The 16,280-nt window shown below is 36.3% G+C and overlaps 1 protein-coding gene across 12 annotated transcripts in view; it reads right to left on the minus strand.

Moving 5' to 3' along the window:
- UNC79 (unc-79 subunit of NALCN channel complex) overlaps positions 1–16,280 on the minus strand; it is a 228,979-nt gene that overhangs the window by 128,549 nt on the left and 84,150 nt on the right. For 11 of the 12 annotated variants that reach the window (XM_012738600.3, XM_020285613.2, XM_012738594.3 and 8 more), the window contains 4 exons: positions 10,359–10,423; positions 6,079–6,167; positions 5,468–5,508; positions 2,861–2,889 (listed from right to left, as the gene is read on the minus strand). In XM_012738600.3, the coding sequence (XP_012594054.2) occupies positions 2,861–2,889; positions 5,468–5,508; positions 6,079–6,167; positions 10,359–10,423 (224 nt within the window). Of the gene's footprint in view, positions 1–2,860; positions 2,890–5,467; positions 5,509–6,078; positions 6,168–10,358; positions 10,424–14,343; positions 14,942–16,280 lie in introns of those variants that run through there. The other variant, XM_012738602.3, reaches the window with a different exon arrangement.

Genomic DNA, 16,280 nt, shown 5'->3' on the forward strand with positions numbered 1-16,280 from the left:
GCTCATGCCTGTAATCCTAGCACTCTGGGAGGCCAAAGTAGGTGGATCATTCAAGGTCAGGAGTTTGAAACCAGCCTGAGCAAGAGTGAGACCCCATCTCTACTAAAAACAGAAAGAAATTAATTGGCCAACTAAAAATATATAGAAATTAGCTGGGCATGGTGGTGCATGCCTGTAGTCCCAGCTACTTTGGAGGCTGAGGCAGAAGGATTGCTTGAGCCCAGGAGTTTCAAGTTGCTGTGAGCTAGGTTGTTGTCATGGCACTCTGGCCTGAGCAACAAAGTGAGATTGTCTTGAAAAAAAAAAGGTTCTCAAAGTAACATATAGACTCAGGATAAAGATCAAATCAAGAATATGTTGTATGACTGTAAGGTCCTTTGTTAAAACTTCACAAAGATATAAGGTAGTGCCTGATTGAGCCTCTTAGGTAGAACAAGGCTTCTAATAATTTTAAGGGCAGACTGAAATGCCCAAAGTATGGAAAGGACATCCTCAAAAATAATTATAGATTTGGCTTTGAGGGCACAGAACCCCAATGAGAGTCACTGAAAATCCACTTTAGCAAAATCTTACTAGCAAATGCACCACTAGCTAAAACCAAAGAGGACGGACACAGTTCACAATGAAAATAGGTCTGTGGGACTCCAACTTCCATATGCAGGAAGCAGACTGAGAAAGTCACTCAGCAGCAATATGGGCCATTTCTTTTTTCCTTTTTCTTTTCTAAGACAAGGTCTCACTCTGTTGTCCAGATTAGAGTGCAGAGGTATCATCATCGCTCACTGCAACCTCAAACTCCTGGGCTATAGCAAATCTCTCACCTCAGCCTTTGGAGTAGGGGGGACTACAGGGATGTGCCATCACACCTAGCTAATTTTTCTTTTTTTTTTTTTAGAGGTGGGGTCTGGTCTGGCTCTTCTTCAGGCTAAGGGCTATTTCTTATTGAAACAGAAAGAAGTCTCAGAAAGTGGAGCCAAAAGCTCAGGTGGACAATAATGAATCAGGGAACTACTCCTAGGAAGCAAACCAGACCCTAGTCAAGGTACATTTGTTATCCCTGGAAATGGAGGACCTATTGACTTGCTCATGCCTGGTGCTGCTACAGACCAATTACCACTCTCTGCTTACTCCTCCTCCTTTGGAACAGAGGTCTTTTGCTCTTACCCTGACCCTCTCTCACTATTGTGTCTTGGGTGCATAGGAGGCAGATAACTTTCCTTTTTAGTTAACAAATCTCTGAATCAAGAAAATTTGCAGGCCAGGTGCAGTGGCTCATGCCTGTAATTCTAGCACTCTGGGAGGCCGAGGCAGGTGGATTGCTCAAGGTTAGGAGTTCGAAACCAGCCTGAGCAAGAGCAAGACCCCATCTCTACTATACATGGAAACAAATTAATTGGCCAACTAATTATATATAGAAAAAATTAGCCGGGCATGGTGGCGCATGCCTGTAGTCCCAGCTACTCGGGAGGCTGAGGCAGAAGGATTGCTTGAGCCCAGGAATTTGAGGTTGCTGTGAGCTAGGCTGACGCCACGGCACTCACTCTAGCCTGGGCAACAAAGCAAGACTCTGTCTCAAAAATAAAAAAAATTATGTCCAAAGTGTGGATTTGGGCAGATTAAATATGACCACAAAATTCTTGCCACCTTTTCTATAACCAGGAAGATCCTATTTCTCTACTCTGGCCCTGGGACCTGCTTTGACCAATGTAATGCATCAGAAGTGATGCTGTGTGACTTCTGAGCTTCAGTCTCAAGGGGCCTTGCGACCTTCTCTCTTGCTCTCTCAAAACACTGCTGCCTTGTGAACAAGTCCGGCCTCTCCTCCTGGGGGATGAGATATTAATACCTGGTGGAAAGAAGGCGGTCCTGACATCTCCATCATCCCAACCATTGCAGCCATCCCAGCTGAGGCCCCAGATATGGGAATGAGACCATCTGGGACCAGCCAATCGCCAGCCTGCCCACAAACTGACTGCAAATACATGAGTGAGCCTAGAGTAGTGTATCAAAAGAACTGCCTAACTGAGCAAAGGACATAGGACAAATTGCCAATCCACAGAATCATGATCAAATAATTGGTTGCTGCTATTAGCCACTATGTTTTAGGATGGTTTGTTATGCATCAATAGATAACTGAGACAGCCTTCCAAATGTACCCACTCATGATCAATCTCCCAAAGAGTTTAAATGACTTGTGTAAAGACCACATAGGTAAAAGGAAACTGAGCTGGCCAGAACCCAAGTATCTCAACCAATTAGTCAAAGCTCTTTGTATGACACCATACTACCTTCTCTTATCCTTTTCAACTACTAGAACAAGAAGAGAAGATGGAAGTGGTTTAGAGAAACTTACTAAAAGTTGGCTAACGGAAATTTTAAAGGAGGAATCCTTAGCTAGATATATCCTTCAACTCACATATAAATGAATATTTGCCACATGTAGTCCATCTGGGAATGTTTTTCACACATATAAACTGGACTATTTGTACTCCACTTCAAAACAATAAAGATTTTTAGCATAGAAGATACATACTTTACTAAAGCTAAGTCCCATGAATTGCACTATCATTCAAACCTTTTCGTAATTAGATTCCTATCCCAGAATTACACATGGGCTTTGATTTCAGATTACTTAACCAAAACATTGTGCATAAGATGGGTTAGCAAAAGCAGAAATGGAAATAGAGACCATTTGGACATAGCAATCTTGCATGCTAAATTATTTCCTTTCCCCCTTCACAAACACAGTGACAAGTACATAGTGGGAAACCATGGTGCAGAAATGAGGCAAATGTCAATGAATGAATTTACATACAAACACAACAAATCATGCCCCACCACACAAATGGTTTGCTCTTACCTTTTTCTGACATATAGCAGATATTTCAGCTGTAAGGGGAAGGTACACAAAATATCAACAAAGAAAGAGAGCCTATTTTAAATAAGGGCAGCCACAAAGGGGAATGGAAAAAAAAAAACTTAGTAACGCAAACTCGGAACATGCCAAAACAGCTTTTAACTTGTCTCATAAATTGTCCACTACTTTTACTGGCTTCTAGTTTTCTCAGAAACCATGAAATATATTTCTTTTTCATCTGCTGGTGATTTTAGAGTTTATGTTTAAGGGAGTTTAAAACACCTGCATGCTGCAAATATTTTACTTATTCTCATAAGTGATTAAACCTTTTCAGACATGACTTAGAAATCAGACCATGTTAAAGCCAAACAACTTTAATCTTACCTCCCTATTTTACAGAGGACAAAATTAGGGGCCACTATGGTAAATGAGTTCTTTAAGATCCCACAGGCTATCGATGCTAGAGGCACAACTAGAGCTAAAGTCTCTGGACTCCTTGTTTGTTGCTCTTTCCATTATACTATGACACTGGGTTGATATGACATATTTAGAGCATCACCAGGGGATGGTTTGCTACATCAAAATTGTAGGGAAAACTTACTAACTTGTACTAATGAGACTTGAATTATCAATTTATACCACTCTTAAGTAGTATAAAATCAGTGGTAGGGTTATTTAAAACAAAGTAATTTTCAAAACCTTGGGTAGACCAGTTGGAGCAAGACTATCAAACTACTATCTATTTACGGGATTGACTTCAATGCATGGATAAGAATTCTATTTAGTGGGCACATCAATTATTTCCATGAAAATTGATACTTAAGGGTACTTGAAAGTAATTTTTCCAGGAATCATGTCTCCTAAATAGTAAGTACTCAAAAAGTAGTGTCCTTATTTACAATATAGTCTATGTTACAATTTATTTAAAAGATCAAAGTAAATGTCTCCCAAGCTCTGCCTGGATATTATGAATTAATGGATGCCAAATCAATGAAATTTACAGCTCAGTTTTAAAAACTGCTTTTGTATAATTAATGATTATTTGACAGTTTGATATCCTAGAGTTTATCGTAAATATTCTGAGGTTAGTGTCATGTTTCTAGATAAATGATGAAAAGGTATTACCAATTTTCTTCCAAAGATGAATATCTCTGGACATGAAGACCAGAATTAAGCAACATATCTGATATTTAAAGTGCATTTTCTAATGTGACTGTGGGCTTTACCTCAGAACACTGGAAGTTCACTAATAAAGTAGCCTAATTTAAAGGGAAAAAAGTTACCTTTACCCATACAAGCCCAAATCTTTTTACAGATATTATTACATAAATTTACAAAATGTCCCTCTGGCCTGAGCAAGAGCAAGACCCCGTCTCTACTATAAATAGAAAGAAATTAATTGGCCAACTGATATATATAAAAAAATTAGCCGGGCATGGTGGCGCATGCCTGTAGTCCCAGCTACTCGGGAGGCTGAGGCAGAAGGATCACTCGAGCCCAGGAGTTTGAGGTTGCTGTGAGCTAGGCTGACGCCACGGCACTCACTCTAGCCTGGACAACAAAGCGAGACTCTGTCTCAAAAAAAAAAAACAAAAAAAACAAAAACAAAAAAAAAATGTCCCTCTGAAGGATATAGAGGCTGACATTATTGCTTCTTTTACAGATAGAGAGAACTCACTGAATTAATTTCTGTCTTAAGATTGAGATAACCTAATATGAAAAGTGAGGCTACAAAGAAATAGTGTAATTATCATCAAGCAAAGGTCTTCAGTTTAAAAAAAAATTCACAGAATTTAGTTAACATAAGGTTTTTACATACCCTTTTAAATGAGCTTCTCGTATCAACCCTTTTATTATCTACATCTGAAGTCATGTATCAGGTTCTACTCGTGTCCCTGATCTGTACCCAAACTCAGCGTGCCCGCAGCTTTTTCTATCTCTTGTCTTTCCTCTGCTTTCCTTGGTACTTTTCCTTGTCATTTCAGCCTCCGATTAATGACATGGCTGGAATACCTGCCTCTGCTGTGTGCAGAGGAATGCTGTCCGGGACCTACCAACTTATAGGGCATAGCTTTCAGAACTCTAACAGACTTCAAAAAGCACTGCAATCTCATCTTCCCATTGAGATGGGTTAGATACACTTTATCCCCATCTTACTGATGAACAGACGGAGTTTCAGAGTAACTAAATGATTTCTCCCAAAAACACAGTGCTAAAACAGTGGCAGGGAAAAGGCTCAGTATTCAATTCTCTTCCAGTTGGTGTTCCTTATTCCCTTTCTGACCTGGCACAGCAAAATATCATCAGCAATGCCTATTATAGATGCAGAAAATCCCTTAAGACGTAATTCAACAGGGCTTTAGTCACACAAAATCATAATTCCAACATCTACCCTTAATTTTGGTAGAGAAGATACCGCTTCCTTCATTATTAAATATGTAGGCATATTATAAGCAAGACATGGATACAATGCTTCATATCAATGAAAGTTCATAGAATATAATACTTTGGTTACTATCTTTATAAAATAAAATAGTACAAAAGGAAATAAATCAACCATGTCATTAGTCATGATTGTTCATTATTCATCCTCTCAGAAGTAAGCCATACCTTGCGGCAGAAGAACATCAATCAGCCACTCACTGTGGTCCCTATAAAAAAAAATTGATTTTTGAGCTTCGGGGAAATGTTACCCTTCCACATGAATGTTTATAAGCTGCATACTATTGCTGAAAGGCTTTTAATGGAAAGGAAGTATAATTAAGAGCACTATCATAATAAACCTTTAAAATGTCTAATGCATTCCAGCTAAATTATAAATTATAGGCACTTCATCATATTCGGTTATCGTTAAATGATACTTTCCAGATGTTAATTAAGCCAACCCAAATTCTGCATGATCTGCACAAAGCTGAGCATGATTCTGTGTCACTAACAAGCAAAGAGAACCTACATGTCATGTTTGGAAACCACAGGTTTTTTTTTACATCTATCTTTCTCTGTGGCCTTTTAAACAGGGTTACTTCAAAATTAGAGCTGCTTTATTAAGTGGAAATGCTTTCTCATGTCACATAGAGAGAAATATTGCAACTTTTCAAAGCTGAAATTTTCCAAATGTTAAATATCAGACTTGCATAATGTAACCAATTTAAGTCCAAATTATTTTTCTTATTTTCTCACTGTTGCCCTATCTTGTTTTCTTTGAGGACTCTTATACCTACCCTGCAATCCTCTCGCTGCATTCTTCACAGAGATACAATGGGGGTGGTTTATCCCCCAAAGCTACTGACAGGGAAGGGTCTATACACATCTGAAAAACATGAAAAGACAGAATGAACCCTCCTGTTCCTGTGTACCATGTTCCCTATATTCTAAGCACAAATGCTTCCATAATGACAGATTTTGAAAAGCAAAGTGGAATAAATATTTTTAGTAAAACCTTTCAACCTAGAACTGTTTTTCCTGAACTAGCTGATGAATCCACACTGGGGATTTAAATGTGGCTACTGTGGTTTTTTATTTCTCCTGTTATTTGCAATTCAAGTAACAAATGGTGTCAAGAAATCCCCCCTCATTCCATAAAGATCAAAAAAATCATCTTGTTCAATAGCTGCTCAAATTGGCTATAAATTACAGTGATTCCTTCTGTAAAGTGGTAAACACAGTAATCTCTCTTTAGGAAAAGGGAAATATATTATTATAATAAAATTTCAGACTCACAACTGATACCAAAATGTTGGCAGTAGAGAATTTTCCTTCCTAAGACATACCTCATTCAGAAAAGTTAGGGTTAAATCTAATACTGAGTGCTTCACTTTTCTTACTCTGAAATCTTAGTTCTATATCCATCACCTAACCTTTCCTTTTCACGTGTTTTTTTTTTCGCTACACGTGACATACAATTGTTTACCGCTTGCTGTGCCTTGTTTATGGCTGGACTTCACTAGTACGGAAATGAAAAGTATTAATTTCACAGATGATCATCAGGATATTTCAAATATCTGGATGCTTTACATCAAATGAACAAAACATTCAGATAACTAACTGCATTTTGTATTTTGCAAAAGGTTACATTTCTATGATTTATCAAAGCCATTTTGAAATCTGTTCTGCCCTTGAAAAAGTAATCAACCCATGCTATAGCTAAGTATACAGTTAATATGCCTACTATATAAATCCTCCCAGAACTTTACTCTGTCTTTTCTTCAGTTGTTTTCACTCATTTGAAATGGGGAAATGACCCAAACTTACAACTCTAACAGCCCATAATTCAAAGTTAAAAGCCCGAGCAGTTTCAGTGATTGGGGAACAAGAGTTAGAACTGCTAAGTTTAAATGATTACATCATCAAAATTTGTAAATTATATATCTCCTGAGGCTAAAGGCCCAGTGTGAAAGTTTTCCTTATGTAAGTTTCATGCTTCCTTAGATGCAATGAATAACTACTTTTTGGTGTGTTAAATCACGGATTAGCAAACGTTTTCTATAAATACTTTGGGCTTTATAGACCTGTGGGCCACCAGGTCTCTGTCACAACTACTCACCTCTATTATTGTAGCATGAAAGCAGCCATAGACAGTATGTAAGTAAATGATCGTAGCTGTGTTCCAATAAAACTTTATTTACGAAAAACAGGCAGCAGGCCAGATTTGGCTATAGGCCATAATTTGCCAAGCCCTGTCTTAGATAATTATCTGGGCTCTGAAATATTTCATATAGTGGACTTCAAATAGAACCAAGTAAAACCAAAAGCAGAGTGTTATATAATAAACTATAAGTTCCAACATATTTTCATCTTTAATCCTATCGCAACTCTTGGCTCTTGTCTAAAATGTACTTTTTTACAGCCTATTGCAACACAAATAGATAATATTTTTCTACTTAGCAAATCACTAGTGCCTAGTGGTATAGCTCACCATTTTGGAGATATTAGGCTTTTGGTGAGGACTAATCCACTTCCCCTGAGTCTTTCCCATGGACCCAATGTATCTTCTCTCAGTATCTTTGCCTTATCCTCTTTTCTAATGAGTGATTGATATCTCTCCCAGGTAAAAGTATGTTTTCACTCCACTCAAAAGGAGAAACTCCTAGAATGTTAGAACTATGAAGAGTCATTAGAGATTTGCTATTTGATCTCTGACCTGTTAAATTATTTAATTAACATAACCTGTCAGATTTGTAGCTAGTCTAGTCAACTCTGTTCTGTTCTGAACAGGTCAATTTACATCCACACTAATGTGTTCATATCTGACTGTCACATTAAAAATTATTATTTTTCTGTTTATAAATATAACATATGCCTCATGTAGAGGCTTAGGAAAGTGGAGAATGGGAAAGAAGAAAATTCAAATAACTTAATTAACCCTCCATCTTGATGCAATCCCTGGTAGCATTCTGATGAGTATCACTGGTTGTTTTTCACTATGCATATGAATATAAGTCATTTTTAAACTAAATTAGCATTATACCATACAATTTCATAACTTCGCTTTTCACTTAACATCATTCTGTAAACTTAGGGTGTTGGATACCCTTGGTTCGCATGCCACATGGTGCTGGTGTGGATTTGGAAGCCCTCACATAGTAAAGAAAGAAAACTACTGAGCCAGACCTGTTGCAGCTCAAAAACAGCCCCAGTACAGGAAGCATTGGCAAAAACGTTATCTTTCTAGAAAGTGTAGACTGAAAATAGAAAAGGAAAACTGGAGTTCAGAAAGTAAGATTTCGGGAGTGATGAAAATGTCTTGGAACTTGATAGAGGTGCTGTTGGCAAATATCATGAATACACTAAATGCCACTGAATCATTCACTTTAAAATGGTCCATTTTATGTTATGTGAATTTCCCCTCAATAAATTTAAAAAATGACAGAAAGTAGGATGGTTTGGCCTATCCAGGAAGACTGGCTATTGGGAGAAAATTGAGGCCAAACCCAGAGGAGTGGACTGGGCTGTTTGCCTAGAATAGAAAGAGAAAATCTATGTCATGATGATTTCTACGAGTAGCAGGCCACAAAGCATTACTAACCAACCAGGATGTCAGAGGACTCCTGAGAATGCAGCCAAAAATAAAATTCAAAAATAATAATAATAAATGGAGAAACCAGAGAGAAAGGACCTCCTTCCTGTTGAAATCTGGGTCAACCAAAAAAGGGAGCCATAACTTAGGCAGAAAGGACAAAGGAAGGACATAGAAACAGAAGTAAGTGGGAACCACAAAAGTCTCACCCCTGTGAAGAGTCAAGCTGAACTCTGTGAATAACATCTGAACTCGTCGTGTGTAGCTCGAAATATTCTCACACCAAAGAAAAGTACCATGGAACTCCAAATGTTTACTGACATTCAGAATGGGAGGGGCCTGTGCTCCCATTTGTGGGTGACTGCCACCTGCTATTTCTCAACATAAATTCATTCGATTTGCCTTTATAGAAGCAGAGATTGAATATAATAATACAAAGATGCCCTCTGTTAGTAAGATATATCTAGATGATAATGTTATTATTGGCACTCCTCTGCCAGTTTTGGCATTTGAAACACAATTTTGGTTTCTTTTATATTTATTAGATCACATTTTACCTTTCCTATTTTGTTTCTATAAAGTGATAGTGTTTGTTTTCTATTATTGGGTAACCTGTACAGTCTGTCTCTCTAAAGAACAAGGGAAGCAAACTTCCATGACACCAGGTTCACAATAGTAACTGTGAACTCTACTAACTTCACCTGATTCCCACTCTTCATAATATAAAAATTAACCCTTGCAACCTAGACAAGGGTTGCATCCAGCCAAGTGTTTAATAGCCAACAAATATACCATAAGCAATTTTGTTAAAAGGTGTGATTATTTTTCTTAACATTTAACTTCCAAGATTCAGGGTTATAGCAGGACAGAACCAATTTGATGTGGTAGAAAGAGAATAAGGCTGGGAGTCAGAACACGTGATTCTATTTCCAGTCTGGCGCTAACTGGCGATGCAACCTTAGTAAAGTGACTTGACTCTCTGAACCCCTGTTTCCTTACCTCTAATGTAACTTTACAGATGTATGCTGTCCAAATACCTCCCAGTCTTTTCAACTAAGTCACATTTGTGGTATGATCAAAGAATTAACAATTTCATCTATTTTTGCCTTGAATTCGCATTAGCATTCCTGATTCATACCCTACCCGTGAAAACAGAAGGAAGATATACTTCCCTGAGTTCATTAGCTAAGATGGAAGCTAGTTAAGGATTATGTAATTATTTAACCAGAATTCCTCTGATATTTATCTCAGTTCCACATAGCACTCAGCTTTGAACTCATAGCCAAAACGTGCAGACACCACTATTCATTGCTCTCTCTTGACTAGTCTGCCAAAGTACAGTCAGAGTTAACGTAGAGGTGTTTGAGATTACTACAGGCTGCTTTACAGAGGAGGATGCAATCTGCTCCACTTTATTCAGCAATTTGCTCCTGATAATTTGACCACTGACAATTCAGTATGGCACCAGACCTAATAAAACAGTACCTTCACAGCTGGTTTGTTGATTGCGTTGTGGCATTCTATGTGCTGGCAGTGGATGGGATTCCAAGCTGTAAAGCAAAGCACAGCTGATGAATATTTTTCATTGAAATTCTTCATGCCCAATAAAAACAGATACTTCACTATTTTCTTTTTTCTAAATAGAACCATCATCAGAAAGCATCCTAATAGAATCATTTTCTAATCTGTGAAAAATTTTTAAAAATCAGGCAAGGATACCACAGCTCCATCCATTTTCCCAGGGGAGAGACAAGCCAATGTAAAGGCCATACACAGTACCATATTACCTCACACTGGTATACCATTAACAAGTTCTCAAAGGTTTTTACAACCATGGTTTCACTCGATCCTCCAACAACTCTGTGGGGCAGGTACAGCAGATTATTAATCTCATTTCATATTAGGATAAATTAAATTTAAAAAGGTTAAGTAGCTTGATATGATCACAGAGTTAGTAAATGATAAGCTAGGACTGGAACCTGTATCTCTGGGTTCCTGACAATCTGCTCTTTCCATGATAGTATACTATGCTAAACATCTTTTGGCTCCAGGAAGCGTTTCAAATTGATACCTGAAAGGAATGGTCAGACACCCTTCCATTTCCTACCCCATCCCCATCACATGTAGAGAAGGGAAAGATGACTTTCTTGCCCACATGAAATGCATGTCTCTCACACATGTGACCCACATACTAGATCTCTGCTAGTTCACTAATACCAACTCTTTAACTCAGTATACACAGAGAATGAGGACAAGAACCAAGCAACCTGGAATAAATCAGATCTAGAATCACAATGAGAATTATCATCATCCAGATGATTCCGTAGCCCAAAGCACTTAGCTAACAATATTCCATCATAAATATATTACAGGTTTATACACTTGAAAGTAGAACATTTTTCTAACATGCCATATTCCAAACTTATAGGGCTATGATTGGCCTGTTCTTAATACATAGGAATTTGCAGATAAGAGGATACTCTTAGTTACATATTCAATTATAATTCAAAAATTTTATCATTAATGATTGAGAGCTAATTTATGCTCCAAACATTTTAGAAAATTTTCTATCTAGGAGTGTTCCAACTTTAAATCTTCTATCCAATCGTTAGACCATAAGATTATGTGTCTGGTTGGGGATTCAGGAAAATATGATTACCAGAGCCATGGACCTTTAAAAATATACAATAGATCTATTTCTTTTAAAAAGTACACACCAGAGACCACTACTCTAATAACATAGTATCATATTGATTATATTGTTAGAGAGAGAAGGAAGAAGAAATGAATGAGTAAATGAAAGAATGAGGCCGGGCGCGGTGGCTCACGCCTATAATCCTAGCACTTTGGGAGGCCGAGGCAGGCGGATTGCTCAAGGTCAGGAGTTCGAAACCAGCCTGAGCAAGACCTCGTCTCTACCAAAAATAGAAAGAAATTAATTGACCAACTAAAAAATATATATACAAAAAATTAGCCAGGCATGGTGGCACATGCCTGTAGTCCCAGCTACTCGGGAGGCTGAGGCAGAAGGATCGCTGAGCCCTGGAGACTGAGGTTGCTGTGAGCCAGGCTGATGCCACGGCACTCACTCTAGCCTGGGCAACAAAGTGAGACTCTGTCTCAAAAAAAAAAAAAAAAAAATGAAAGAATGAATGAAGACACAATTTGGGCACAGGTACTTTATAACTATTAGATCTATTTCCTATATGTGGTAAAGTCAAGATGAATATAAAGAGTGGCAACAAGTTTTCTTATGCAATTAGAGACACTTAGAGAAACTTTGACCAGTACATGAACTGCAAATGCATGGGACATCTGCCCCATTCTTCTAATTCCAAACTCATGACAGACATTACTAATCCATTACAGCATTCCCTCCTGCTGAGTCTAGAATTGGCCTTAGAATCCTTCTTACTGTCATGCTCCAAGCAGTCACCACTGACCAAAACAGAATTGACACACAAGATGAAATCTGCTAACCATCTCTGAATCAATGTATTATAAGAATGTTTGCAGATTGTTTTATAAGTATAAAGAAGTTCTTGACATTTCAGGCAGAAGTAATATTCAAAATACATAACAACTGCTATGGCACAGGCAAAACAAATCAGAATACGCGCAAGCCATAGTACTTGATCAGAGCTCTAAAGACTCCTGCTCTGCCATAAATTGTTTTTTATGCGGATAGTGAAGATATCCAGGAGGTCTTCATTTTTCATTCCATTTTTACTGAGTGTCACTGAATTAAGAATAAGTCATAGGATAATCCATTTAAGTTCATCAAAGCCACACTGGATTTAAGTTTACTAGAACAGTGATTCTTAGCTTTTGCTGTATATCAAAAATCACCTGTCAAGGTTTTTAAAATATGATGCCTGGAACATTATGTTAAATCTCCTGAATCAAAATGTCTGAGGATAGAACATAGGTACTTGTAATTGGGAAAAGTACTATAATTTTTTCTGATGTAAGGACAATCAACATACCTTATCTTGTGGCAAATACAGTTATACCATCATTCAAAAATAATTTTTAGAATATAGCAGACACAGCAGACAAGAATTATCCTTTCAACTATGATGGAATAATCGGTGTTAGACTTGCCCTCCCATAATAAACAGCTAGAAAACTAAAAAATATATATGAAACACTATTTCCAGAAATTGGACTATAGGTAGTATAGGACATTGATCCTTGAGAGAAGAGAAATAATGCAGTGAGCCCCACAATCACCTGGCTTTCTTCCTGGAAGCAATTTCCAGACCTTGGCCATAGAAGGGGAAAGATGAGCAGAGTAGGGTGGTTTTGTTGAGTTAAGGAGACATAAACTGGAGTTTGCAGAGGCATAGTCACTAGAATTTGCTGACTACAGTACTGAGGAAGAGGCTATACAAAGAAAAAGCCCCAGTAATCCAAGTAGGAGTCCTTTTGGGTCTTAAGTTTTATACTAAGCAAAGCATGTGTAAGCTAAAACTCTCCATAAGGCTGGACAGAGAAAAACTTTAGGAGTTCTGTAAGCTACACAATTCCTAGAGCTCATACAGGACTGGAAGATATTCAAGTTTCAATTGGCCAGAGTAAAGGAAATTCAGTGAACACTTGAAGCAATCAATAGAGATACTAGGAGAGTCATAACTTAGTAATAGGGATAAATTGGCATTAGAGAAAAGGCTACTCTAACCTCATCCTAATAAAGCTTAAGAACAAGCTTTGAAAAGGTCAAGCTGATCCACAAGTAACTTGACTGACAAAACAAACTTTAACACACAGTAATGGAAGACAACAAAAGCCAGGCATTCAATAATGTAATATTCATGAAATCCAGCATCCAGTCAAAAATTACTTGATATTTGAAAAGGAAGGAAAATTTTACTCATAACCAAGGAAAACACTGATCAACAGAAACAAACTCAGAAATTACAGTGATAAGGTAGTTAGCAAACAATACTTTAAAACAGCTATTATAAACATACTCAAAGGAAAACATAAACAAAAGCATAATGAAGATAGGAATGGAAAATATAATTTAAAATGAAATGAGACTTCCAAAAATGAAAAATATAATATTTGGAATTAAAACTCACTGAGTGGGCTTAATAGCACAATAGACAATGCAAAAGAAAAGATCAGTGAATTAGGAGATATAACAACAGAAACTACCCAAACTGAACTACTGGAAGAAAAATAAACAGAGCTTCAGTGAACTGTGGAAAAATTTCAGGCAGTATAAAATACATGTGATTTAAAGCACAAAAGAAGCAGAAAGGGGAAATATTTGAAGAAACAATGGCCAAAATTTTTCAAGTTTGATGAAAACTATCAACCCACAGATCCAAGAAGCTCAATGAATCCTAGTAAGATAAAAAGCAAAGAAAATCACACCAAAATTCATTATAATCAAACTGATGAAAACCAATGATAAGGAGAAAATCTTAAAAGCAGCCAAGAAAAAAATAGACACATTACTTACAGGGGAACAAAGATAAGAATGATCGCTGATTTCTCGTCAGAAACAATGCAAGCCAGAAGACAATGGAACGACATCTTTAAAAGGCTGAAAGAAAAAAACTGTCAACCTAGAATTCTATACCCAGTGAAAATATCCTTCAAAAATGAATATGAAATAAAGACTATTTGAAGACAAACACTAGATGAAATAAGAGAATTAATTGCCAACTGAGCTCCACTACAAGAAATGTTAAAGGAATTTCTTCAAGCTGAAGGAAAATTATATCCGATAGAAGCTCAGATTTACACAAAGGCATAAAGAATGTTGGACATGGTAAGTGTGGTGACTAACTATAAAAGACATTTTTTACTCATAATAACATGTTGTTAAAAGATGATTATTTAAAACAAAAAACAATAGTAATGAAATGAGGCAAATAACATATACAGAAGTAAAATGTTTAATAACTAAAACAAAAAGGATGAAAGAGGGAAAATAAAAATGCATAAGGTTCTTATATTACATGTAAACTAGTATAATTTTATTTGAAGGTAGATTGCAATGTTAAAGGTACATATTGTAAACCCTAGGGCAATCTTTTTTAAAAAAGTGGTATATATATAACAATCCAATACAGAAATAAAATGGAATACTACAAATATTTAATCCAAAAAAGAAGGCAAGATATCAAAAAGAAAGGAAAAAAGAAGATGGAACAAATAGAAAACAAGTACAAAATGATAGACTTAAGTCCAATCATATCAATAATTACATTAAATGCAAATGGTCTAAACAATAATTACACTAATATAAATAGTCTAAAAGACAGGGATTGTCAAATAGGATTTAAGTTTTAAAAAACTGTAACTAAAGTATATGCTGCCTGTGAAAAATACACTTGAAATATGAAGACATAAATAACTTAAAAATAAACAGGAAAAGTTATACCATGCAAACACTAATTATAAGAAAGCTGGAGTGTCTATATAAATATCAGAAAAGTAGATCCAGAATAAAGAACATTGCCAGAAATAAAGAAGGATATTTCACAATGATGAAAGGGTCAATTCAGAAAACATAATCATAAATATGCACACATCTATTAAGATGACAGAACAGAAATGAAAAATAATTCCATAATTAGAGTTGTAAATTTCAATAATCCTTCTCAATGATTGATAAAACAAGCAGACACAAAATTAGTACAAATATAAGACTTGAACAACACTCTCAAATGACTTAACCTAATTGATAATTCTAGAAATCTCCACTAAACCACTGTGGAATATACATTGTTTTCAAATACATATAAAACATTTACTAAAATAGATAATATTCTGGTCCATATAATAAATGTCAAAAATTTAGATGCTGCCACATCATACAGTATGTTCTCTAGCCACAATGTAATTAAACTAGAAATCAATAGCACAAAAAAATCTGGAAAATCACTAAATATTTGTATATCAAAATACTTCTAAACAATCCATGAATCAAAGGAATATTAGAAAATATTCCACACTGAATGAAAACATAACATACATGACAAATTTCTGAGAAGCAACCAAAGCAATGCTTAAAGGGAAATTTATAGCTTTAAGTTCTTATATTAAAAAATATAAAGCTCAAAAATAAATGATTTATGCTTCTATCTTAGGAAGATAGAAAAAGAACAAAACTCAGTGTTAGTAAAAAGAAGGAAATAATAAAGATAGAAGCAGAAATCAATGAAACTGAAATCAGAAATCAATAGAGAAAATCAATAAAACCAAAAGGCGGCGGTTCTTTAGAAAATTCAATGAAACTGATAAGCCCCCTAGCCAGCCCAATGAAGAAAAAAATAGAAAAATCACAAATTACCAATGTCAGGAATGAAAGGTAGGACATCACTACAGATACTACAGACATGACAATAAATCTGATAACTTGAAGAAAATGCTCACATTCCCCAAAAGACA

The sequence above is a fragment of the Microcebus murinus genome, chromosome 6 (genome assembly GCF_040939455.1).
Source record: "Microcebus murinus isolate Inina chromosome 6, M.murinus_Inina_mat1.0, whole genome shotgun sequence".
Lineage (NCBI taxonomy): Eukaryota > Metazoa > Chordata > Mammalia > Primates > Cheirogaleidae > Microcebus > Microcebus murinus.